We start from the raw sequence: 27,355 nt of genomic DNA, 5'->3' as shown, positions 1-27,355 counted from the left end.
GACGAGCTTCCCTGGGTCCTGTTCGGAATCCGCACAGCGCCCAAAGAGGGTCTGCACACCTCGTCAGCCGAGTTGGTGTACGGTGTGCCCCTGGTTGTCCCAGGAGAGTTCACACCAGCCCCAAGGGGGCAAGAGGAAAAACCCACAGCAGTCCTGGGCAGACTACGTGAGAGGCTCGGTAACCTGGTCCCCATACCCACTTCACAGCATGGTCAGAACCCGACCCATGTACCCAAAGACCTGCAAAACTGTAAGTTCGTTTTTGTATGACGGGGCAGACATCGGGCACCCCTACAGCGGCCCTACGAAGAGTCGTTTATGGTGATCAGAAACAACGTGTCCACGTACGTTCTGGACATTGGGGGGAAAGAGGAGGTTTTCACAGTGGACCGACTCAAACCGGCCCATGTGGACTTGGCGCAGCCGGTCGAGATTCAGGCACCGCGGCGCAGAGGCAAACCTCCCAAACCCAGACTGAGGACATTGGAGGGTGTATCGTGGGTTCTGGGGGGGGGGGTTATGTGGCGACCCACTTCCCAGCGCACTTGAACTGGCTCACAAAGTGGCGCACGCCGGCATTGAGGCCGGTCCCAAAGAGGGCACCAAGCCTGCTTCACCAGCAAGGGGGAAAAGCCTGCACGTGGGACGGGACTGTGAACATGCATTACATGAACATGAACTACAGCATTCCCGCCCGGGGAGGGCAGGAACAGGAAGGCTTTAAAGCGAGGCCGCGAAGTTTGAATAAACCTCTTTTGCAACTGCAGCTCACCGACTACGTGTCGTTATTTCAGCGCTGCGTGTAGCACACCGCTACAAGATGTTAATTTGTGCAATCTCTCTAATCAATACATTCTACTACAAGGGTCTTGACCTGAAACATCGACTGTCCATCTTCCTCCAGGGATGTGGTCTGTGCTGCTGAGTTCCTTCAGCACCTGCTTGTTGTTATGATTTGTGCTTTTTGCTTATTGTCTTAATTTGGTTTCATTTGGTGCTTACTTTGCAGCCACTGGAAGAGTTTCAGCGTTTAACTGTCCTTCCTCCCAAATCTTTACTGAAGTTCTTGACCAGGGGTTCCCCCTTTTTATGCCATGGAGCCCTACTGTTAACCAAGGGATCTGTGGATCTCAGGTTTGGACCCCTGATTTAAATCCTAGATAATTGCTGCTTCTCTTACCCCTTTACTAAGAAATTGGCAGGATTTTCTAGTGAAAACGGATGTACTTATTTTGTACCTTAGTTTCTAAGAAAGTTTCCTTTATGAGCTTTTAATATGTCCCATCCTTACAGTAATAGTCTTTTCACTATTATGTGTTTATAAAGAGCCTTTATGAAAGCTGCTGTCCTCATATGCTGGTTTTAACACATGACCTTTTCTTTCAGGGTACCATACAAACCTAAAGTTATCAACGTGATTAATAAAGAAATGTTTTCCTCTGTACTTCAAATGAAACAGGACAAAGTTCTTGATGGAAGTGAAAATTATAGATTTTATGAAGCAACTTAATGGAAAGGGTTTGGATGAGAAGGAAAACTGAAATGGAGATCGAATCAAAATCAGGCTTCTTATCACTGACATACAATACTGTATGTCATGAAATTTGTTGTTATATATGTTCTAATTGTAACATATATAATGTAGTGCAAAAAGAAATCAAAAATAGTGATGTGGTGTTCACGAGCTATTCAGAAATTTGATAGAAACATAGAATCATAGAAAACCTACAGCACAACACAGGCCCTTCGGCCCACAAAGCTGTGCCGAACATGTCCTTACATTAGAAATTACCTAGAGTTACCCATAGCCCTCTATATCTATACAGGAGTCTCTTAAAAGACCTTATCATATCTGCCTCCACCACTGTCACGGGCAGCCCATTCCGCTCACTCACCACTCTTTGCGTAAAAAACTTACCCGACACCTCCTCTGTACCTACTGCCCAGCACCTTAAAACTGTGCCCTCTCGTGTTAGCCATTTCAGCCCTGGGAAAAAGCCTCTGACTATCCACATGACCAATGCCTCTCATCATCTTGTACACCTCTATCAGGTCACCTCTCATCCTTCGTTGCTCCAAGGAGAAAAGACCAAGTTCACTCAACCTATTCTCATAAGGCATGCTCCCCAATCTAGGCATCATCCTTTAAATCTCTTCTGCACCCTTTCTATAGTTTCCACATCCTTCCTGTAGTGAGTTGACCAGAACTGAGCACAGTACTCCAAGTGGGGTCTGACCAAGGTCTTATATAGCTGCAACATTACCTCTCAGCTCCTAAACTCAATCCCACGATTGATGAAGGCAAATGCACTGTATGTCTTTTTAACAAGTCAACCTGCGAAGCAGCTTTGAGTGTCCTATGGACTCAGACCCCAAGATCCCTCTGATCCTCCACACTGCCAAGAGTCTTACCATTAATACTATATTCTGCCATCATATTTGACCTACCAAAATGAACCACCTCACACTTAACTGGGTTGAACTCCATCTGCCACTCCTCAGCCCAGTTTTGCATCCTATCAATGACCTGTTGTAACCTCTGACAGCCCTCCACACTATCCACAACATCCCCAGCCCTTGTATTATCTGCAAATTTACTAACCCATCCCTCCACTTCCTCATCCAAGTCATTTATAAAAATCACAAAGAATAGAGGTCCCAGAACAGATCCCTGAGGCACACCACTGGTCACCGGCCTCCATGCAGAATATGATCCGTCTACAACCACTCTTTGCCTTCTGTGGGCAAACCAGTTCTGGATCCACAAAGCAATGTCCCCTTGGATCCCATGTCTCCTTACTTTCTCAATAAGCCTTGCATGGGGCACCTTATCAAATGCCTTGCTAAAATCCATATACATTACACTACATCTACTGCAGTACCTCCATCAATGTGGGAGGGAATATGCTGCTCCTAAACACACTGAGTGTGTGCCTTCAGACACCCGTTCCCTCTGCTGCCTGTAAGGAGTTTGTACGTTCTCCTTGTGACCGCGTGGGTTTCCTCCAGATGCTCTGGTTTCCTCCCACAGTCCAAAGATGTACCAATTGATCGGTTACTAGGTCATTGTAAATTGTCACTTGATTAGGCTAGGGTTAAATCAGGGGTTGCTGGGCAGCACAGCTCAAAGGGCCAGAAGGGCCTATTCTGTACTGTATCTTAATGTAAAAAGAAAAGAAGTACCTCCTCCCTGATGGTAGCAGTGAGAAGAGGGCATGTCCTGGGTGGTGGGGGTCCTGAATGAGGGATGTTGTTTTGTTTTGAGGCTTTGCCTGTTGAAGGTCCTCGAGGGAAGTTAGTGTAGAAATAGCAGGAGCTCTGACAGAAATATTTCAAATGTCATTAGAAACGGGGATGGTGCTGGAGGATTGGCGTATTGCTCATGTAGTTCCATTGTTTAAAAAGGGTTCTAAGAGTAAACCTAGCAATTATAGGCCTGTAAGTTTGACGTCAGTGATGGGTAAATTAATGGAAAGTATTCTTAGAGATGGTATATATAATTATCTGGATAGACCAGGGTCTGATTAGGAACAGTCAACATGGATTTGTGCGTGGAAGGTCATGTTTGACAAATCTTATTGAATTTTTTGAAGAGGTGACTAGGGAAGTTGACAAGGGTAAAGCAGTGGATGTTGTCTATATGAACTTCAGTGAGGCCTTTGACAAGGTTCCACATGGAAGGTTAGTTAGGAAGGTTCAATTTTTAGGTGTTAATATTGAAGTAGTAAAATGGATTCAACAGTGGCTGGATGGGAGATGCCAGAGAGTAGTGGTGGATAACTGCTTGTCAGGTTGGAGGCCGGTGACTAGTGGTGTGCCTCAGGGATCTGTATTGGGTCTAATGTTGTTTGTCATATACATTAATGATCTGGATGATGGGGTGGTAAACTGGATTAGTAAGTATGCAGATGATACTAAGGTAGGTAGTGTTGTGGATAATGAAGTAGGCTTTCAAAATTTGCAGAGAGATTTAGGCTAGTTAGAAGAGTGGGCTGAAAGATGGCAGATGGAGTTTAATGCTGATAAGTGTGGGGTGCTACATTTTGGTAGGAATAATCAGAATAGGACATACATGGTAAATGGTAGGGCATTGAAGAATGCAGTAGAACAGAGTGATCTAGGAATAATGGTGCATAGTTCCCTGAAGGTGGAATCTCATGTGGATAGGGTGGTGAAGAAAGCTTTTGGTATGTTGGCCTTTATAAATCAGAGCATTGAGTATAGGAGTTGGGATGTAATGTTAAAATTGTACAAGGCATTGGTAAGGCCAAATTTGGAGTATTGTGTACAGTTCAGGTCACCGAATTATAGGAAAGATGTCAACAAAATAGAGTGAGTACAGAGGAGATTTACTAGAATGTTACCTGGGTTTCAGCACCTAAGTTACAGAGAAAGGTTGAACAAATTAGGTCTTTATTCTTTGGAGCGTAGAAGGTTGAGGGGGGACTTGATAGAGGTATTTAAAATTATGAGGGGGATAGATAGAGTTGAGATTGATAGGCTTTTACCATTGAGAGTAGGGGAGATTCAAACAAGAGGACATGAGTTCAGAGTTAGGAGGCAAAAGTTTAGGGGTAACACGAGAGGGAATTTCTTTACTCAGAGAGTGGTAGCTGTGTGGAACGAGCTTCCAGTAGAAGTGATAGAGGTAGGTTCAGTATTGTCATTTAAAGTAAAATTGGATAGGTATATGGACAAGAAAGGAATGGAGGGTTATGGGCTGAGTGCAGGTCGGTGGGACTAGGTGAGAGTAAGCGTTCGGCACGGACTAGAAAGGCCGAGATGGCCTGTTTCCATGCTGTAATTGTTATATGGTTATATATGCTGTGGAGGTTAGTGCCTATGATGAAGCTGGCTGAGTTTACAACCCTCTGCCCTTATTCCAGTCCCGTGCATTGGTGCCTCCATACCGACCAGTGATACAACCAGTCAGTGTACTCTCCACGGTACAACGATTGAAGCCAGATAGGTTTTCAGCCCCAGTTAATAAACACTGAAAGAAAATAAGAAATGTGTAGAGCAGGGGTTCCCAACCTTTTTATGCCATGGACCAATACCATTAAGCAAGGGGTCCGTGGATTTGCTATAAAATTCCACATATTCAGGTTTTAGGAATCAGAATCAGAATTAGAATCGCATTTACTATCACCGGTATATATTGTGAAGTTCGTTAAATAGAAAATTAGCAAAAATTATTGAAAGTGCCAAAAGTAAAAATATGAACCAATGAGTTAGATGCTTTGGCCAATAAATTTGTTCTCTCAAACCTGTGAGGAAACAGTTCTGTGGATTTGAAAATGAGTTTAACTCAGAGTAAATCAAACATTTTGGATCTCTTGGCAATCATTTGTCCCGAGCTTTTGATGGGTTTTGCTAGCATTAGAAAAAAATTGTAGAAACTGAACTTTTAAATCCTACCTAATTCTTTCCTTTCTGGTCTTATAAACCACAGTTCTGGACTATTTTGATAATAAATGAACCTTTGAAACTTTATAGAGTAGCCTATGTTTCTCCTGATGCTATGCTAACAAAGCATTCACTCCCATTCTATTCTTCACCACACTACTCCAGAGCACCCTACAACATCGCCACTTATTCTACACAAGCCTTTCTTGAACCTTAATGAATTCTTTTCTCTTGAAAGTTATTTCCAATGTGGGAATGTGAAGATAGGTCTGTTGGTACCAGAGGAATCCTAGGCAATGATGGGGGTGTTGTCGGAGGAGGTGTAGAAAAGTTTATCACCTAAAACTTATCACATTAGAACCAGTGTGGATAACTCCACTCACCTCCACTCTGAATGGATTCTACAACAATTGACTCACTCTCTACAATTCGTGTTCTCAGTATTATTTAGTTCTGTATTTGTACAGCGAGTCTTTTTCACATTGGTTGTTTGTCATTCTTTGTGTGCAGTTTTTCATTGATTCTATTGTATTTCTTTGTTCTACTGTGAATGCCTGCAAGGAAATGAATCACAAGGCAGTATATGGTGACATATAAGTACTTCATAATAAATTTACTTTGAACTTTGAAAAACTTCAGCCACAGGGACCTGTGTTCAAACCTGGACTTCTCTGAGGATCATTGTCAATGCAGTCATGAGATAATCCTCATGAGCTTTGTGACCTCACTTTCAGGCTCATTCGTATGTCTGACAATCAAATTCATCCTCAACCATTCGGTCTCTGGGCCACTCTAGGTTGGTCTGCTATCTCACACAACATCTTGCCTTGTGCTTTACACATACACACTTCTCTTTCCCTTCAGCCTACAGGTACCAGTAGAGTAGCCCAGAGATGTGTCATTATTGCAGATGTCCCCGAGCAGCAGATACGCGCTCCGTCAAGGAGCTCTCTATTTGTCTTTGCCAAACTCCCCTACTGGCACCTCCTGCCAGGAATGGCATGGAGCCTGTGGTCCCTCCAGCACACTGAACAACCCTCTTTTAGGACCTGTTCTGAGACTCTGGGAATGCTCTCCACCACTCTATTAGCAATTTTTGATGAAGCATTGTTCTCCAGTAGTTGGAAGAGTGCTGCCTGTATCCTGTTTGTGTTTCTTTAAGGCCTGGCTCCCAGTGCCACGGTACAAGACCAGCTCTCAAAGGATGTACAGTCCTGCAATAGATCAAACACATGCTGAAGCTGACGCAGGATGTGTTACGCTGCGAATCCTGTGACAGTGTAGCGGTCAGCATAGCACTATTCCAGCATCTGTGGCGCAGGTTCAGTTCTGGTGCTGTTTGTAAGGAGTTTGTACTTTCTCAGTTTGACCGTGTGGGTTTCCTCCGGATTTCTCCCACATTCCAAAGACGTAGGTTAACTGGTCACTTGTGTAATTGGGCAGTGCAGGGTCATTGGGTCGGAATAGTAGGTTACTGTGCTGCATCTTTAAGTAAAACAATAAAATGCTGTCTTGCTTTGCAACATTGTTCCATGCAAAGATGTTCTAGGTCAGGAGTCCATGGACCCCTTGATTAATGGCATAACAAAGGTTGGGAACCCCTGTTCCAGAGTAAATAAAAGTAAGAGCTTTTAAAGATGTTTAGAATTGTTTCTCCTATTAGAATTGAGCATGTGGAGGGTATAAAGGGGCTGAGCTGGGTTTTAGAAAGGGCGGATTGGTGAGTCTAATTGAGGCCTTTGTATTCACTGATAGAGTGGAACCATTAGACATCGTATGGAACTTCAGAAGATACAATTTTTCAAAAGAGATTATATTGAAATGAAAATGGTGGAGATGAATAGAGCCTATTGGATGCTACCCATCGATTCTAACCTATCAGTCTCCCAACATCTTTGACTGACCACAGACATACAACTTCTCCTCCCAGAAATGCCAGAGCCCTTCCAGAATCCAAAATCCTCACTATTTCCACCTGCTCCCCACCCTTTGCTCCTGACTGATTCTAACTGGAATCAAACATTTTTAAAGTAAAGAGCATGATGTCCAAGATATACATTTGTCTTCCTACCGGTCAAATAATGTGGGCAGGTACAGTACGTAGCCACGATGATTCAACAGGATCTCTTGATGGACACATCTCATACACTCCAAGTATTGAAGGTAATCAGTACCAGAGAACTTTCTCCTCAGACAGGATGCTTTATGTAGCCTCAATGTACATGGAAGTAATTTGCACTGTTTGTTGTCAATGTAGAGTGTGCGATAAAACTATGTTAGAGAGATCTCTATGTTGTAGACTGTTGGCTTACTGGTTTTATTAATAAGGCAGCTAGAAGCAGCATATTGCATATTAGAAGTTATGGTATGTAAAAAGGAGCTTTTTGTGAAAGCTTCCATGGTATGGTAGCATAGTGGTTAGCACAACGCTTTACGGTACCAGGGACCCAGGCTCAATTCCCAGCCACTGTCTGTAAGGAGTTTGTATGTTCTCTGCATGACTGCATGGGTTTCTTCCAGGTGCTCTGGTTTCCTCCCACAGTCTAAAGACGTACCAGCTGGTAGGTTAATTGGTCATTGTCATTTGTCCTGTGATTAAGCTGGGTGTTGTGGCTGGAAAGGTTGGAAGGGCCTATTCCACGCTGTATGTCAATAAATAAATAAATAAAATGCTTCTGGAATTTGTTTACTTCAACCTGTACAGCCACTGAGGACCCACCAATAGACAGTTACTTTGGAGAACGTTGTACTCTAAGTTCAAACAAAGTTCTAAGTAAATTTATTATCAAAGTATATCTATGTCACTAGGTACAACCCTGAGATTCATTTTCCTGTGGGCATATTCAATAAATCTATAGAATAATAACTGTAACAAAATCATTGAAAGACTACAGCAACTTGGGCATTCAACCAGTGTGCAGAAGACAGCAAACTGTGCAAATACAAAAAGAAAGGAATAATAATAATAATAATAATAATAAAAAATAAGTAAGTAAGTAAGTAACAACTATTGAGAGCACAAGATGAAGAGCCTTTGAAATTGATTCCATAGGTTATGGGAACATTTCAGTGACGTTGAGTGAAGTTATCCACACTGGTTCGAGAGCCTGATGGTTGTAGGGTAATAACTGTCCCTGAACCTGGTGGGGTGGGACCTGAGGCTCATTGTGGTGAGTGAAGTTATCCACACTGGTTCAGGAGCCTGGTGGTTGTAGGGTAATAACTGTCCCTGAACCTGGTGGGGTGGGACCTGAGGCTCATTGTGGTGAGTGAAGTTATCCACACTGGTTCAGGAGCCTGGTGGTTGTAGGGTAATAACTGTCCCTGAACCTGGTGGGGTGGGACCTGAGGCTCCTCTACCTCCTTCCTGATGGCAGCGGCAAGAAGAGAGCATGACCTGGGAGCTGGGGGTCCCTGATGATGGACGCTGCCTTCCTGTGACTAGTGATCGCACATTGCCATTTTGTAAAAAATAATTAAGATGAGAACCTAAGGGATTAGGTTTACCTCTTCAGCACTGTTCACCATTTATCAAGATCATTGGAACATCCTTGAATGATTTAATCTCCCCCATGATGGAGCGTGGAGTAGAAAGTCTGTGTCAGGAGTCTGGTTTGAGATAGAGAAGATGAAGTGGAGAACTCTGAAATGGGTTGGGACAATGGTCTGGTGAACATTTTTGTAGACCCTAGAAGGAAAAGAGACAGAAGTTCAAAGCTGAGAGCACTGATGAAGGGTTATGGCCCGAAACTTCGACTGTTTATTCATTTCCATAGATGTTGCCTGGGCTGCTGAATTCCTCCAGCATTTGTTGTGTGTTGCTCTGGATTTCCAGCATTTGCTGAATCTCTTGTGTTTATGAAGTACTGATTAATATAGGCTTCAGACCAACAAAGATCCAGGGCTGAACTTCAGGCAAATATTATTTGTTTTCACCACATACCGCTTGGTCTTGGATTCATGTACCGAAAATATTAGCCTAACAAACAGCAGCAAACAAACCTATTGACCTGAAGTTCAAGAAGAATGACCACAGTGAGCTCATTGTGGAGTATAATCAGATTCCAATTTATATTCCCGAGACATACAGTGAAATGCATTGTTGGTGACACAGCTGAAAGGTGTGCTGGGGGCAGCCCATAAGTGTCTACACGTGCTCCAGCACCAACATAGTTTAAAATTTACTATTTTCTTTTGATTCTTGTACTGTATACAAAATAAAATCAATTCATGTTTGTATGCAAAAGTATGAGGGGTACAGATAGGGTAAATGCAAGCAGGCTTTTTCCACTGAGGTTGCGAGAGATTACAACTAGAGGTCATGGGTTAAGGATGAAGGTGAAATGCTGAAGGGGAACTTGTTCTTGACTCAGAGGGAAGTGAGAGTGTGGAATGAACTGCCATTGTAAGTAGTGAAGGTGATTTCAATTTCAATGTTGAAGAGAAGTTTGGATAGGTACATGGGTGGCAGGGGTATGGAGGGATATGGTCCAGATGCAGGTCGATGGGACTAGGCAGTTTAAATGGTTGAGTGTGGACTCAATGGGTTGAAGGGCATTTCTGTGCTGTAATTTTCTATGATTCTATTAAGAGGCTGATATATCCTATTAACTTACAGTAATGTCAGTAGTTTAGGAACCCACATGTAGCCATAGATAATGGAAATGAAATCCAGGATCAGTAATTTTATAAGATGAAATCAACAGAGGAGATGGAAGTTCAGCTCAAAGGCTGTTGCATGTATTAGCAAATTAAGTTGAAAGTAAGTCTTCTTGTGATCAAGTTCAATCAAATTGATCAGAAACATTTGCCCTTGATGTTCACTTTTACCAATGCAGACACTCTAGTTGTTAAACTTTTTCTTCTGAAACGTTAGATTCATCCTGACAAACGCACCAGGAACATTAGATCAGGTATGCAAATGTACAAAACCCGAAGATAAAAAGATACTTAAAAGATACATAAAAGATGCTTACTAAATTAATAAAAATTAATTTTCCTGTAAGTTTAATTTCCCTGTGACATTTTCCTGTAAGTCACATTCATTGTGGTCTGTGATAAGTTAGATTGCAAACAGCTACTTGTGGATTCATCTCTGCAAATTTTCCCTCCACTTTTGCAGATAGATGATCTTAACAGCTCGAGGTGTCACTCCAGTGTCAATATACTTGAAATCCAGGACTTGTCAAAACTGAATGATCATTCTGCAACAACAGTTTATATGCACTGTGTTAAAGAATAGACTACCTGGCATTGTTCATTCATTACATGCCACATTGTGTGACGTAGGTGATCATGGTCTTTTCCTGGCCATGATTGTTCTTGGTAATTTTTTCTACAGAAGTGTGTCTACCATTGCCTTCTTCTGGGCAGCGTCTTTACAAGCTGGGTGACCTCAGGCATTATCAATACTCTTCAGAGATTGTCTGTAGGCTGGAGGAGGCAAGGAATGCCTTACCCCTCCTTTGGTAGAGATGTGTCCCCACCTCTTTCAATCTGTCCAATTAGCAGATTATCAAAATAACAACTTTGAGATTCTATCACCAGTTTAGGGTAAAATTGTGAAAAAGACACAACCCTATTTCCTCTGAACCCCCATTTTCAGTTGTGCAAAGAATTAAGGACAGATATGTAAAAGAGTGATTATTTCAAGGAAGAAATTCTCAGTTATTTAAAACACAAAGAAGGTTTACGTGATGCTTGCCTTTAATCACAGAGACATGGTATACCAACTGTATGGAATATGGGGTGGAGAAAAGTCTCTGCCAAGGGAGGTGTGAGGCACTCCCTCCCTCTGCTGACCTGCAGGTCACCCTCGGCAAGGTGTAGTACCTGCTTAACCCCCTGCACCCCCCCTTCCCACCGATCAGGGTCATGTGAAGCCATGGGAGCCGGTGGTGGATGGTCATATGAGCAGCTGGTGCAGATCACAAATCCTGGTTATGTGATCACAGACACCAGGCTGACAATCTCTGAAGAGTATTGATAATGACTGGGGTCACCTGCCTTGTAAAGACACTGCCCAGAAGTAGGCAATGGCAAACCACTTCTGTAGAAAAATTTGCCAAGAACAATGATGGAAAGAGCATGATCACCTACGTCATACAACACAGCACATAACAAATGAACGGTAGTGGTGTACAAGTGGTCACCATTATGATTCTGGTCACCTCAATGCAGGAAAGATTAGAAGGAAACTTACAAGGACATTACCTTAGAATAAAAATCATCATAGAATAAAAACAGAAAATGGTGCAGATACTTAGCAGGTCACATCTGTAGGATGAGATGTTTCACAAAGTCCTTTGTTAGAACTGCTTAGGAGACAAATGGAGCTTGTTATGCTTCAGAAATACAGGAAGTTCTGCAGATGCTGGAAATCCAGAGAGAGAGAGAGAGAGACACACACACTGCAGGAGGAGCTCAACAGGTCAGGCAGCATCTATGGAGGGGAATGAATAGACAAAGTTTTGGGCCAAGACCCTTCATCATAAGCAAACTGCTCATTTCCCTCCATAGATGCTGCCAAACCTGCTGAGTTACTGCAGTATTTTGTGTTGGTTAAGTTGCAGGGAGGATATAAAACCATAGGACATGGGAGCAGCAATAGGCCATTTGGCCCATTAAGTCTGCTCTGCCAATCCATGATGGCCAATTTATTATCCCTCTCAACCCCAATCTCCTGCCTTCTCCCTATAAACCTTTGACATTCTTACTAATCAACCTATCATCCTTTGCTTTAAACATACAGTACCTACTTATTGGGTCTATATAGGACTGGGGTGACCAGTATCTGCCGAGGAGAGACACTCTGGATTAGATCAAAGGATGCTGAGGAGAGTTTTAAAGCTACAAGTTTCTCAATATATTTATCTCAGTAGTGAGGTCATTAACTGGGGATACATATTTAAAGTTAAATTCATTGGGGGGAAAATTGAGAAAAAATTACTTCATTCAGTAAATGGTGGGAGGTAAAAATCCTTCCAACGCTTCAAAAATACCTGGACAAGCAGGGCGTTAAATAAGTGCAGGGAGGTAAAATTGATATAGCATCAATATCTAGATGGGCTGAAAGACCTTCTTCTGTGCAGCAAGTCCAGAGTCACAGAAAGTAGCCCCTTGTCACCGAGTCCGCGTCAGCCATCATAATCGTCAATACTATGTGTGTACTTTTGTCTATTAACATTAAGACATTGAATATTGAAATGCCACCTCCCAGATGAATTATAAGATATTTAAATAGCAGAATCTTTCCCCCATCTGAGATTATATTGACTGCTGTTTTTCAGGGATGATAATCTTGTAGCTCACCCTATTATTGCATATGGAACATGACTGTGGTCTAGTCTACTACTACGAATTTAAATATTTGCTTGGTCTATATGTGTACATTGAAACAGAGTGAAATACTTCGTATGAGTCAACAACCAACACAGTCCAACGATGTGCTGGGGCAGCCTGCAAGTTTTGCCATGTTTCTGGCAGCAACATGGCATGCCCACATCTCACTAACCTTGACCCATGTGTCTTTGGAATGTTCGAGGAAGTTGGAGCACCCAGAGGAAACCAACGGGGAGAACACGCGAACTCCTTACAGACAGCGGTGGGAATTGAATCCCAACCATTCAGCTGAATTTACAATTAAATGCAAACATGTATGGCAGCAGAGTGGTTAAGTTACATGACAAGCGCACACAGGTCAGAACTATTGATCTAGCGCTGTGGGATTGAATCCCAGTACAGCACTACGAGTTAAAAAGCTAGCATGAGGAGTGGTGTTGACCGTGAAACCACTAGTTCATCTTTAAAAAAAAATCAAGGTCACTTGTGTACTTCAAATATTTGCCGTCCTTCAGTGTGGTTCACTCCCAACATCTCCTTGAATTCCCCAGCAAGCCAGTCAGTTAGAAACGGAGCAGTAACTGCTAATTTGTACCAATATCCATATCTCATGAATGAATTAGTATCTGTCAGCGTAGAGGTTAAATTACCAGAGGAACATACACAGCTCTGTACTATCAGAATGAGAACCAGGTTTCATATCACCAGGATATGTCACGAAATTTGTTAACTTTGCAGCAGCAGTACAATTCAATACATGATAAATAAAAAAAACTGAATTACAGTAAGTATATGTTAAATATTTAAATTAAATAAGTAGTGCAAAGATAGAAATTAAAAAGTAGGGAGGTAGTGTTCATGGGTTCAATGTCCAGTCAGAAAAATTGATGGCAGAGAGGAGGAAGCTGTTCCTGAATCACTGAGTGTGTGCCTTCAGGCTCCTGTACCTGTACCCCTGATGGTAACAATGGGAAGAGGGCATGTCCTGGGTAATAGAGATCCTTAATGATGGATGCCACCTTTTTGAGGCATCCATCCTTGAAGATGTCTTGGATACTACAATAATAAAACACTGTAATACAATAATACTATTGATTCAGAGCTCTGAGTTCAAATCCCTGTTCAGCTCAATACTGAAGCCCCATGGTGCAATTTACTCTACTTTAACCATGGGTGCTTCACGACTCTCATCAGGGGTTCCCAACCTGGGATCTACGGACCCCTTGCTTAATGGTAATGGTCTATGGCTTAAAAAAGGTTGGGAATCCCTGCTGAGCTATTCTGATTGAAAGGACATTGGAAATTTAGAAAGCACTGGAACCACTGAGAAACAGAGTGTAGAAATAAGCACCCAAGTGTTGCTCCACATCACTTCTCCCGCACGCAGTCTCTGTGGCATTTGATTAGGTTAGATTTATTTATTAATCATATCATAGTAATTATATTATATAGAATAAAATGTAATTGAATAAGCTAAATTATATAAATGTAATCAACATCAACAGGTATTAAGTAATCCTATCAGTAGGCCAAATTAATAAAGTAGGTTTTTAGAAGAGTTTTGAAATATTCCACAGTACTAGCCTGGCGTACCTTAGTTGGTAGATTATTCCAGATTTTTAGTGCATCAGAGCAACAGGCCGCAACACCAGCTCTTATATGCTTGGCTACAAACACTGAGCAAACCAGTATTCACAGGTGCAAGATTATGATTAGGGATGTAAGGAGATATGCACTGCAAAATTAACTGAGGAGCTAGATTATTCTGATCCTTATTTACAAATAAGAGTATTTTAAAATTGACCCTAAAGGACACAGGCAGCCAGTGTAATGATACCAAAACTGGTGAAGTATGCTCAGATTTTCTTCTTTTTTGGTCAAGATCTTTGCTGCTGCTGATTTATATCTTTCTTAGGCAGTCCTGTAAAGATAGCATTAGAGTAGTCTAATTGGTTAAAATCAAAAGCTAATACATCAATACATACAGTGAAATGCATTGTATGTGCTAGCAACTACACAAAAGAGGCTGTACTGGGGCAGCCCGTCAGTGTTGCCACACATTCTGGCGCTAACATAGAATGCTCACAACGTTCAGCAAAACAACACACAGCTAGCAGACAACAAAATCAGAACCAGGTTTAATATCACCGGCATATGTCGTGAAATTCTTTCACTTTGCAGCAGCGGTACATTGCAGTAGAGAAAAAGCCTGAATTATAGCAAGTATGTATGTTAAATCATTAAATTAAATAAGTAGTGCAAAAAAAAAAGAAATAAAAAGTAGTGAGGTGGTGTTCATGGGTTCAATGTCCATTCTAAAATCGGATGGCAGAGGAGAAGAAGCTGTTCCTGAATCACTGAGGGTGTGCCTTCAGGCTCCTGTACCTCATCCCTGATGCTAGCAATGAGGAGGGGGCACACCCTGGATGATGGGGATCCTTATTGATGGATGCTGCCTCTTTTAGGTATCAGGTCTTTGAAGGTGTCCTAGATACTACAGAGGCCAGTGTCCATGGTGGAGCTGACTAATTTTACAACTCTCTGCAGCTTTCTTTGATCCCGTGCAGTAGTTCCCCCCCCCACCCCATACAAGACGGTGATGCAGCCAGCCAGAATGCTCTCCAAAGTAGATCTGTACAAATCTGTGAGTGTTTTAGGTGACATTCCTAATCTCCTCAAACTCTGAATGCAATATAGCTGCTGCCTTGCTTTCTTTATAGCTGCATCGATATGTTGGGTCTTCAGAGATCTTGACACCTAGGAACTTGAAATTGGTCACTCTCTCCACTTCTGATCCCTCACTGAGGACTGCTGTGTGTTCCCCTGTCTTACCCTTCCTGATGTCCACAATCAGTCCTTTAGTCTGACTGACGTTGACACCACTCACTTAGATGGTAGACCTCGTTCCTATATGCCCTCTCATCACCATCTGAGATTCTGCCAACAACGGTTGTATCATCAGCAAATGTATAGATGGCATTTGAGTTGTGCCTAGCTACACAGTCATGGGTGTAGAGAGAGCAGAGCAGTGGGCTAAACACACATCTGTGTGGTGTGCAAGGGATGATTGTTAACGACGTGCAGAGGTTATTTCCGATTTGCACAGACTGTGGCAAGAAGCAGCAACAGGAGTTTAATTCTGGCATTTGCTGTACAAAGTTTGTACATTTCTTCCCATGGGTCCCCTCCAGGTGCTCTGGTTTCCTCCCACAATCCAAAGATGTACTGGTTAATAGGTCTATTGGTTGTCGTAAATTGTCCTGTAGTGAGGCTGGGGTAAAAATAGTTGGGTTGCTGGATGGTGCAGGTCATGGGGCTGGAAGGGTCTGCTCCATGCTGAATCTCTAATCAAAAAATAAAATTAATATAAACAGAATAAATGCCTTTCCCACCTCCCTCCTCCCTCCTCACCCGCACGTACAGATTGGGCCTCCAATCCCAGGATGGGCCGTCTCTGGTCCCCCAGCCCCAGGACAGGCCACCTCTGGGCCTCCAATCCCATCAGTGGGGGGGGGGGGGGCGGGGTGGAAGATGCTAGAGTCAATTATAAAAGATGAAATAACGGCACATTTGGATAGCAGTACCAGGATCAGTCCGAGTCAGCATGGATTTACGAAGGGGAAATCATATTTGACTAATCTTCTGGAATTTTTTGAGGATGTAACTATGAAAATGGACAAGGGAGAGCAGGTGGATGTTGTGTACCTGGACTTTCAGAAAGCTTTTGATAAGGTCCCACATAGGAGATTAGTGGGCAAAATTAGAGCACATGGTATTGCGGGTAGGGTACTAACATGGATAGAAAATTGGTTGGCAGACAGGAAACAAAGAATAGGGATTAACGGGTCCTTTTCAGAGTGGTGGGCAGTGACTAGTGGGGTACCGCAAGGCTTGATGCTGGGACCGCAGCTATTTACAATATACATTAATGATTTAGATGAAGGGATTAAAAGTAACTTTAGCAAATTTGCAGATGACACAAAGCTGGGTGGCAGTGTGAAATATGAGCAGGATGTTAGGAGAACGCAGGGTGACTTGGACAGGTTGGGTGAGTGGGCAGATGCATGGCAGATGCAGTTTAATGTGGATAAATGTGAGGTTATCCACTTTGGTGGCAAGAACAGGAAGGCAGATTACTATCTGAATGGTGTCAAGTTAGGTAAAGGGGAAGTACAACGAGATCTAGGTGTCCCTTGTTCATCAGTCACTGAAAGTAAGCATGCAGGTACAGCAGGCAGTGAAGAAAGCTAATGGCATGTTGGCCTTCATAACAAGGAGTGTTGAGTATAGGAGCAAAGAGGTCCTTCTGAAGTTGCACAGGACCCTGGTGAGACCAAACCTGGAGTATTGTGTGCAGTTTTGGTTTCCAAATTTGAGGAAGGACATTCTTGCTATTGAGGGAGTGCAGCGTAGGTTCATGAGGCTAATTCCCGGGATGACGGGACTGTCATATGTTGAAAGAGGGGAGCAACTGGGCTTGTATACAGTGGAATTTAGAAGGATGAGAGGGGATCTGATTGAAACATATAAGATTATTAAGGGATTGGACACGCTAGAGGCAGGGGGATGTTGGGGGAGTCCAGAACCACAGGTCACAGTTTAAGAATAAGGGGCAGGCCATTTAGAACGGAGTTGAGGAAAAACTTTTTCACCCAGAGAGTTGTGGATCTATGGAATGCTCTGCCTCAGATGGCAGTGGAGGCCAAATCTCTGGATGCTTTCAAAATAGAGTTAGACAGAGCTCTTAAAGATAGCGGAGTCAAGGGATATGGGGAGAAGGCAGGAATGGGTTACTGATGGTGGTCCTGACGAAGGGTCTCGGCCCAAAATGTCGACAGTGCTTCTCCCAATGATGCTGCCTGGCCTGCTGTGTTCCACCAGCATTTTGTGTGTGTTGTTTGAATTTCCAGCATCTGCAGATTTCCTTGTGCTTACTGATGGTGGATGATCAGCCATGATCACATTGAATGGCAGTGCTGGCTCAAAGGGCCAATTGGCCTACTCCTGCACCTATTGTCTATTGACAGGCTGCCTCTGGGCCCCCAGCCCCAGGACAGGCCACCTCTGGGCCTCCGAATACCAGTCTGTGCTCACAGTCTCACAGACATTGAACCTCCAACCTCCAGATATCAACTATGGCGGTGCATTCGGTCAGCATAATCACTTTATAGCACCAACGATCACCGATTGGGGTTAAATTCCTACCTCTGTCTGTATGCCCTCCCTATGACCACTTGGGTTTAAGCTGGACATTCTGGCATCATCCCAATTCCACAGACGTAGGGGTTAGGGTTAGTGAGTCTGGACATCCCATACTGACACCGGAAACATGGCGACACTTGTGGGCTTATGGCACGCTCTTCACTGATTTGATTTGATGCAAATGACACATTTCACTGAATGTTTTGATGTACCTTAAAGTTATTACACCCAGGGGTGATAATGGTGATAAGCTCCCACTGCCTATTAAATGCTGGATATTAATGGTGTATAGCTGGGGGTAGTAGTGGGGGTAAGCTCCCATTATCCATTAAACGCTCCCAATGGTGTGTGTGTCAAATAGTCTCCACAACCTTGTCCAACTCCTGGCCGTAATACGTGACTTAGCTACTAAGTCTGGCAGAACCGTTTACTACTGACAGGACAAGGGGTAAAGGCACCTTAAAACCAGTGATTTGGGTAGAGGGTTTTGTCAGCCGTAGTTGGCAGTTCCTCTAGGGCATAGGTGTCAAACTCAAGGCCCGCGGGCCATATCCGGCCCGGCGTACAATTATATAAGGCCCGCGAGATCATTTTAGATAGACCTATTATTTTAATTATTAATGGCCCGGTGATATGAAGCCTATGATTGTAAGTTAATACCAATCATAAAAATAATGCTTGATCAACAGACTTCTTCATAAGAAACGGAATTCGTGAAGTGAAGCACTTTGTAGTTATAGCAGAGACTGAGACACATGAGAACAGGCTGAAAAAACGGAGGCAATGAAAGCTGCGTTCGCACGCGCCCGACTGATCCGGCCCGCATGAAGCTGCATTTTGCCCAATCCGGCCCGTGACCTAAAATGAGTTTGACACCCCTGCTCTAGGGGAAGGAAAACTCTGATGCCATGTAGATACACCCACTCATGAGGCTTCGGGAGTAAACCCTGAGTGAAAAATCCAGAGCTGGAGTCCCTAAGGCAGTCCTATATCGAGATTAACGCTGACTGGCAACTCCTGCGGCACTACTGGCATTTCAAGCTGTATCAGGCTCTGCCATTCCTTTGGATTCATCAGATATATGGAGTGGGGAGCCTGCTGCGTGGGCAAAAACTTGCTCTCCATATCGTACTGTCCTGGTTTGATTATCACGCAGGTAGCTGGGATGCTACGTTCATGGTCGGCCCACACTAATTATGGGCCTCTGGTTTTATGCCTCCACTCTGAACAGTGTGAAATAAAAATAAGCTTAACAACATCCCATAATTGGGAGAAACAGTCACCCAGAAAATAGTGTAAGAGAATGGACTATTTGTAGGAATGGCACAGGCGATGCTGACGTGTTCCTCAGGGTATGAAAGGGCTAGTGTACAGGAAGTCAGGTTACTTGTTGCTGGAGCTCGAGGTGAATGCTTGCTCTGTGAGTGCTGCCCCAGGGTGTGGTTTCCTGTCTGATCTGCTCCCTCTCCACACTGCTGGCTGTCTTACAGTTCGTCATGTTTGTTTTCCTCACTTCTCCTGCTGAGACTTACGATGAGGGAGGGCCCACTTGGAAAGCTTCACTAGATTGTGACCACCGGTGCAAACATTTCCTTTGCTGCCTCCGAGCTTCTGTCTTTGTCGTCCTCCCCACCCCCCAACCCCACCTGGTCTCACCCATCACTTGCCAGCTCGCATTCCTTCCTCCCCCCCCCACCTGGTCTCACCCATCACTTGCCAGCTCGCATTCCTCCCCCTCCCCACCCACCTGGTCTCACCCATCACTTGCCAGCTCGCATTCCTTCCTCCCTCCCCACCTGGTCTCACCCATCACTTGCCAGCTCGCATTCCTTCCTCCCTCCCCACCTGGTCTCACCCATCACTTGCCAGCTCGCATTCCTTCCTCCCTCCCCACCTGGTCTCACCCATCACTTGCCAGCTCGCATTCCTTCCTCCCCCCCCCACCTGGTCTCACCCATCACTTGCCAGCTCGCATTCCTCCCCCTCCCCACCCACCTGGTCTCACCCATCACTTGCCAGCTCGCATTCCTTCCTTCCCCCCCCCCAACCTGGTCTCACCCATCACTTGCCAGCTCGCATTCCTTCCTCCCCCCCCTCCTTGTCTCACCCATCACTTGCCAGCTCGCATTCCTTCCTTCCCCCCCCCCCCACCTGGTCTCACCCATCACTTGCCAGCTCGCATTCCTTCCTTCCCCCCCCCCAACCTGGTCTCACCCATCACTTGCCAGCTCGCATTCCTCCCCCTCCACCCCCCACCCCACCTGGTCTCACCCATCACTTGCCAGCTCGCATTCCTCCCCCCCCCCCATCTTATTCTGGCTTCTTCCCTCTTCCTTCCCAGTTCTGATGAAGGGTCTCAGCCCAAATCTTCCAAATGAAACAGTGTTACTCCAGTGCCAAGGGGCAACTCACAGTACCAACAGTCACACACAGCCCAAGGCACAAATAGCACATATAAGAAAGCAAGCACGTATATGATATCAGTAAAATACAGTCCATGAAAAACAATATAGTCCAAGAATGTTGCAGAAATCTGCAGTCAAACACAATAAGGTTTGTACTCTGCCGACTGAACGCTGGGGGCAGCACCAACTCCGGCTTGGAAGCCGTGCCACGCCGCGTCTCGTGGTGTGTACCGACCCCAACGCCTCTCTCCAGGGTGGCTGTAAACAGGTAGCATGGTGGTTTGAAGTATTGCTTGTGTCTTCTGCTTGGCCTTTTACCTGGCCCAGTTTTACCAGGTCTGAGAGTAGCCACACCCAAGCCAGACCTCAACCAGAGTCTGTTTTAACGGGTTATTTGCCGTTTTGAAGGAAAGTGAGCACAGGCAAACTAACCTGAGCCCAGGATTAGGGGAACATGGGCTGGCTTAGTCACTTCAGTAAGAGTCAAATACACTGATAGGTTTGGAGTTACATACAGGCCAGCCTGGCTAAGGATGACAGATATAACTCCCTCTGATAAAGTAAAAGATAATTACCAATACCTTTTATAAACCTACTGACTCTCACAGCTCTCTTGACTATACCTCTTCCCACCCTGTCACCTATAAAGATATCATTCCCTTTTCTCACTTCCGCTGTCTCCACCACATCTGTTATCAGAATGAGACTTTCCTTTCAAGAACATCTGAGATGTCCACCTTCCTCAAAGAACTGGGTTTCCATTGCTCCACCATTCTTGTCCTCACCTACATCTCCTCTCATTTCCTGGATATCTGCACTCACTCCCTCTTGCTGCCTCCTTAACAGGGATAGAGCTCCTCTTGTCCTTACCTGCCACCCCATGAGCCATTGCATCCAACACATCATCCTCCGCAACTTCCACCATCTTCAACGGGATCCTACCCCCTATTCTCCACTTTCTGTAGAGATCCCTCCCCCTGTGATTCCCTTGTCCATTTGTTCCTCTCCGCTGAATCTCCCTCCCATTACTTATGCCTGCAAGTGGAAGAAGTGCTACACTTACCAATTCACCTCCTCTCTCACCATCATTCAGGGTCCATGTGAGGCGACACTTCACCTATGAGTCTGTCTGGGCCATTTAGTGTATGCAGTGTTCCCAATATGGCCTCCTCTACATCAATGAGACCTGACATAGACTGGGGGTCCACTTTGCCAAGCCCCTTCTCTCCATCCACAACTGAGAGGGTTTCCTGGTGACTAACCATTTTAATTCCAATCCCCATTCCCATTCCGATATGTCATTCCATGGCCTCCTCTACTGTCATGATGGGGCCACTCTCAGACTGAAGGAGCAGCATCTCGATTTCCTTTTGTGTAGCCTGATGGCATGGACATCAATTTCTTCTCTCCTTTTCGAATCCCATTTCTGACTCCCCTCTTACCCTTACTTTTCTCCCCACCTACCTATCAGCCCCTCCCCCCAGTGTCTTTCCTCCTTCCCTTTTTCCTATGGTCCATAGAGTCACAGAGAAGTACAGCACAGAAACAGGCCTTTTGGCCCATCTAGCCCATGCTGAAACCATTTAAACTGCCTACTCCCATTGACCTGCTTCGGACCATAGCCCTCCAAACCCCTGCCATCCAGGTACCTATCCAAACTATCGAGCTTGCATGCACCACATATGCTGGCAACTCATTCCACTCTCACAGCCCTCTGAGTGAAGAAGTTTCCCCTCATGTTCCCCTTAAACTTCTCACCTTTCACCCTTAACCCATGACCTCTGGTTGTAGTCCCACCCAACCTCAGTGGAAAAAGACTGTTTGCATTTACTGTGTCTACACCCCTCATAATTTTGTATATCTCTATCAAATCTCCTCAACCTTCTATGTCCTAAAGAATACAATCCTAACATATTCAATCTTTCCTTACAACTCAGATCCTCCAGACCTGGGAACATCCTTGTAAGTTGTCTCTGTACTCTTACAGCCTTGTTCACATCTGTCCTGTAGGTAGTTGACCAAAGCTGTACACAATACTCCAAATTAGGCCTCAGCAACATCTTACACAACTTCAACATAACATCCCATCTCCTTTCCCATCATAGTCCTTCATCTTCAGTCCTTCACCTTTACCATCCATCACCCTCATTCTTCTTACTTCAACCCTCCTCCTTCCCCACCTTTTACCTTCCCCCTCACCTATCACCTTCCAGCTTGTACTCCTTTCCCTCCTCACTTTGGTTTCTGCTCCCTTTCTTCCAGTCCTGGTGAAGGGTCATGGCTTGAAACATCAACTCTGTTTTTTACCTCCTCCATAGATGCTGCCTGACCTGCTGAGTTTCTCCAGCATTTTGTGTGTGCTGCTCTGGATTTCCAGCATCTACAGAATCTCTTGTGTTTAAGTTTTTTCTTCCTGGAGTGCATAGGCAAATTAAAGGAATTTTTATGTTAATCTATTATTGATACTAGCTTTTACCATTCCCCCTCTCAGCCTCCAGATTTACTTAATCACCTTAAGTAATGGTGTAATGGTACCTCTATTAGTGTCTTTTGTAGACAGCAGAGCCCCAGTGGAGTTAACATCAGGTGCCTCTCAAGGGGGATTGTGTCAAATTGCTTGAGAGTTGTCCTCATGCCTGGCTGTGATGGTGGTGAGGAGGGGTCTGTAGCCAAAATATCTTCCAGACAGCTCCCTGATAGTCAGGGGGAATACAATGTAAACACTATGGTAAACAAAATGTTGTGTTTGCTATTCTAACAGCTTAAAGTCCTGTTGCTTAGCAACTGCTTCATGTGATATTAACTTAATCAAGGTTGTGAATTGTGGTATTAACTTAATGAGGTAAATAATGGATTCTTAATTTGATTTCCTGGCACAGATCCACAGATCAGAGTGGCGTGAAGCCATTAGGTTCCTACAATTAATGGTAAATAATTAAAACATTCACTTAGGTGGCCAGTGGATTTCGTGCAGGTCACTGGATTCACTCACCATTGAATAAACCTCAATATGGAATTGGAATTGGTATTGTTTTGAAATGAAAGGGAAGACTGGTAGCTCGGGTTGGCTCCTTGTTTGTAGGATTGTCCACTGAGTCTGGAGCTTAGGTCACAAATGTTTCATCACCAGTCAAATCAGAATCAGGTTTAATATCACCATGAATTTGTGGCATCAGTACAATGCAATACAATATAATTAAAAAACTCATCAAATTAACTATTATATATATAGTTAAATTAAGTCAGTGGTGAAAAAATAAAAAAAAAGTAGTGAGGTAGTGTTCATGGGTTCAATGCCCAATCAGAAATCAGATGGTAGAGGGGAAGAAGCTGTTCCTGAATCATGGAGAGTGTGTCTTCAGACCCCCTGTACTTCCTCCCTGATGGTAACAATAGAAACAGGGCATGTATTAGGTGATGGGTGTCATTAATGATGGATGCTGAATTTTTGAGGCATTGCTCCTTGAAGGTGTCCTGCATACTGTGGAGTCTAGCGCCCCTGGTGGAGCTGACTGAGTTTACAAATCTCTGCAGCTTATTTTAATGTGCCGTAGCCCCCCACCCCCGTACCAGACGGTGATGCGAGGCGACATCATCAGTGCACAACTGAGTGTTGTTTCTGCCAAATGCTTGCATTTATATTGGTCCTTCTCATTGTTCTAATTGGTTGGTCGGCCGTTGGGTCCCAGCCAACCAGATATCTGAGTGATCTCTGCTGGCCTATATCCCTGATTATCGATCATAGAACACAAACCATGCTTTTTATTGTGCATTCTGCTATTGTTTTACCTTGTTCTATCTCAATGGGTTAGAATTTTTTATTTAAGGTTTTCTAAAAATCCTCAATTTTACATCAAACTACAAAGGCTCCCCTTTGCCCATACTCAGTGAATTTGGTGGAAGGGCCGATGGTGGCAAAGCTAGACTTTGCTGGTGTGAATTTTAGATACCAGAGGCCATTCCTCTTTTCACTCAACAGATGTAGCTCCTTGGGCTTCTTCTTCCCCTCCAGGGAAAAGATGTGCTGAACCTTGGTAAATCTGACCACACATCACCTTGTGTATCTAAGTTAAGTCAACACTCCTTGCTTGTGTGGACCCAGAGTATCTGTGGTCTATTGTGCCAAATCCCTGCTATTTCTGTAGATTTCTAATCCATCTTTATCATTTAATAGCTGTCAGTCGGGTGGAAATTTTCTGTTCTGAAAGATTCCTTCCAAATTCATACATTTGGGTTCCACCAGAAGAGTCCTGGCAAAGGAAAAGACCAGGACTGCTCCCCACTGATGAAACTCACTGGACCCAAAACATCAGAACCCACCCTGAAAAAACATCCAGTCTTTAATTAAATCCTCTGACCCATCTGTGAGATCTTCAGAGCCTCCAACCTCAACTCAACTGCTAGATCATCAGATTCCCTATAAAATCATCATACGCTCCTAAAAATCATTGGAACGCATTGGACTTCTTCACTAAATCAGGAAATTCCCTTCTATAACCATTGTTGGTTGTCCTTACGGCATCACCAGTTAACCTTCCCCATAAGATCACAAGTAATTCCTGTCCAATGGAGTCATATATTGTTCATTAATATCATCAAATCCTCTGATAGGTTAAATCGCTCCCACCTGAGCTGAATACCTGTGTTTCGGCCTTGCTGAATGGGCACAAACTGTCAGTTCCTGTGTCTCCTCAGGTGAATTACCTCTCTCTCTGGCTGCCTGCACCAACCAGCCTGACATCGTCAACTACCTCACGGAAAACCCAAGCAAAGTTGCGGATTTACGGAGGCAGGATTCCCGCGGAAATACTGTGCTCCACGCTTTGGTTGCCATTGCTGATAATACCAGGGAGAACACCAAGTTTCTGACCAAAATGTATGACTTGCTCCTCATCAAGTGCGTCAAGACATATCCAGACTGCAACCTGGAGGCCATTTTGAACAATGATGGACTGTCGCCACTCAAGATGGCAGCAAAACTTGGAAAGATTGGGGTAAATAGTTTCCTCCTTAAGGAAGATGATTTCTCTGCTGAGTGCTTTCCAATGACATGTTTGGCAGGGGAGGGGGCAGTCACTGTGATCAGTCCAGGCTTGAAATGTGGAGCAGGTGACAGAAAGGAGCCAGTCTCTTGCTGTTCCAAACCACCCAGCATCTGTCCCTGCTGGTGGCAGAGTCTTTATGTCCTCCACAGGACTCTTTATATAGATCAGACCCATTGAGACCCACTCACACTCACACTCATGCACACACTCTCATCTATACACACACACACACACACACACACACACTCACAGACACACAGAGACACAGAGAGAGAGAGAGAGAGAGAGAGACACACTCAAAGACACTCACACATCTATACACACACACTCACAGAGAGAGAGAGAGTCACACACACACACACACAATATATATATATATTCCCACCACTGCCGAAGGAGTCCGTACGTTCTCCTTGTGACCACTTTGGCATTTTGGTATTTTCCGGGTTCCTCCCAGAGTCCAAAGATGAACCGGTTGGAGGCTGATTGATTGGACATTGTCCGGTGATCAGCCTGGGGTTACATTGGGGGACTGCTGGGCGGTGCAGCTCTTTCCATATACTGCACCCACCAGCTGCTCCATGAAAAAGATCCCCCTCAAGTCCCTTTAAAATGTTTCCATTTCACTTTAAATCTAGGTCCTTTGCACTTCCCCTCGTTGGGAAAAAGACTGTGGCCATCCCAGTGGTCAACTTCAACCATGGGAAACTGCCCAAGGAAAAAATAATTTTGGAAATGCCTCAAACAATCAACAGAGATGTTCAGAGTCACAAAGACACAGTTTAGAAACAGGCCTTGTGGCCCCCCCAAAGCTGTGTGGCCATCAACCTTCGTTTTCACTCGCCCTGATCAATTCCATTTTCAAAACAAAATATATTTTTAGCAATGTTTTTCATATTTTAATTAGCCTCAATCACTTACCCTGTGTCTCCGTCTGCAGGCGCTACCTGACTTGCTGAACAGCCCCAGCACTTTATGTTTTTTTTCAGATTTCCAGCAGGTTGAATTTGCTCACCCTTATTTTGGACCAACTCTGGCACACAATGCCTCTGAACTCAATTGTGCCTGTCTATTGATTGTTTCTGCATTCTTCTGCTTGTCACCTCAAACGTTCAGCCTCTGCATCTTCTCCTCAGTGACATTTACAAAGATTAGCTTTATTCGTCACATGTACAATGAAACATTGCAGCATTCAGTGAAATGCATTGTTTGCATCGATGACCAGCACAGTTCCAGGATGTGGTGGGGAACAGCCCACATGCTCCTGATGCTGTAATGTCATATGTACCTACAAGTGAAGTCAAGTTTTTTTTTTACCTACAAGCCTTCTCAAACACTTTATCTGTGCTGGGACTTTCTGTGATCCTAGGACGTGACCATTGAAGCCCTCTATTCCCCAACAATCCTTAATGTCCCACCATTCACTGTACATATTGTTGGGCATCACAACATTCATCACCTTACATGGATCCCTCCGATATCCCAAAGGCGTTCAGGTTAGGGTTAGTGAGTTGTGGGCATGCTATGTTGACACCGGAGGCATGGTGATGCTTGCGGGCTGCCCCCAGCCCATCCACAGACTGGTCATTGATGCAAACAACATATTTCAATGTACGTGACTCAAATAAAGCTAATCTTCAACTTCTTTCTCTCAGGTGAGGCAAGTTTCTTTAGAAACAAGATCTTTCTTGACTATTTCAGATTTTTATAAAATTAAGTGAACTAACAGTCTGTCGTCTTATTTCCGGCAGGTCTTTCAGCACATTATCAGGAGGGAGATAAAGGATGAAAGTGCTCGCCACCTGTCCCGCAAATTCCGGGACTGGGTATACGGGCCAGTGTATTCTTCCCTTTACGATCTCTCGGCAATAGATACATGTGGCGAGGAGGTCTCTCTCCTGGAGATCCTTGTCTACAATGGAAAGATGGAGGTAACAAATTCAAGGGGAAAGTGTC

At 44.2% G+C, this 27,355-nt stretch overlaps 1 protein-coding gene across 2 annotated transcripts in view; it reads left to right on the top strand.

Annotated features, from left to right (window-relative positions):
- Positions 1–27,355, top strand: part of trpv4 (transient receptor potential cation channel, subfamily V, member 4) — a 130,399-nt gene that overhangs the window by 78,297 nt on the left and 24,747 nt on the right. For both annotated transcript variants that reach the window (XM_059987900.1, XM_059987899.1), the window contains exons 6-7: positions 25,050–25,348; positions 27,151–27,330. In XM_059987900.1, the coding sequence (XP_059843883.1) occupies positions 25,050–25,348; positions 27,151–27,330 (479 nt within the window). The remainder of the gene's footprint in view (positions 1–25,049; positions 25,349–27,150; positions 27,331–27,355) is intronic.

This window comes from Hypanus sabinus, chromosome 13 (genome assembly GCF_030144855.1).
Source record: "Hypanus sabinus isolate sHypSab1 chromosome 13, sHypSab1.hap1, whole genome shotgun sequence".
Lineage (NCBI taxonomy): Eukaryota > Metazoa > Chordata > Chondrichthyes > Myliobatiformes > Dasyatidae > Hypanus > Hypanus sabinus.
The sequence above is the reverse complement of the archived record's forward strand: the minus strand, read 5'-3'. Positions and strand labels throughout refer to the sequence as shown.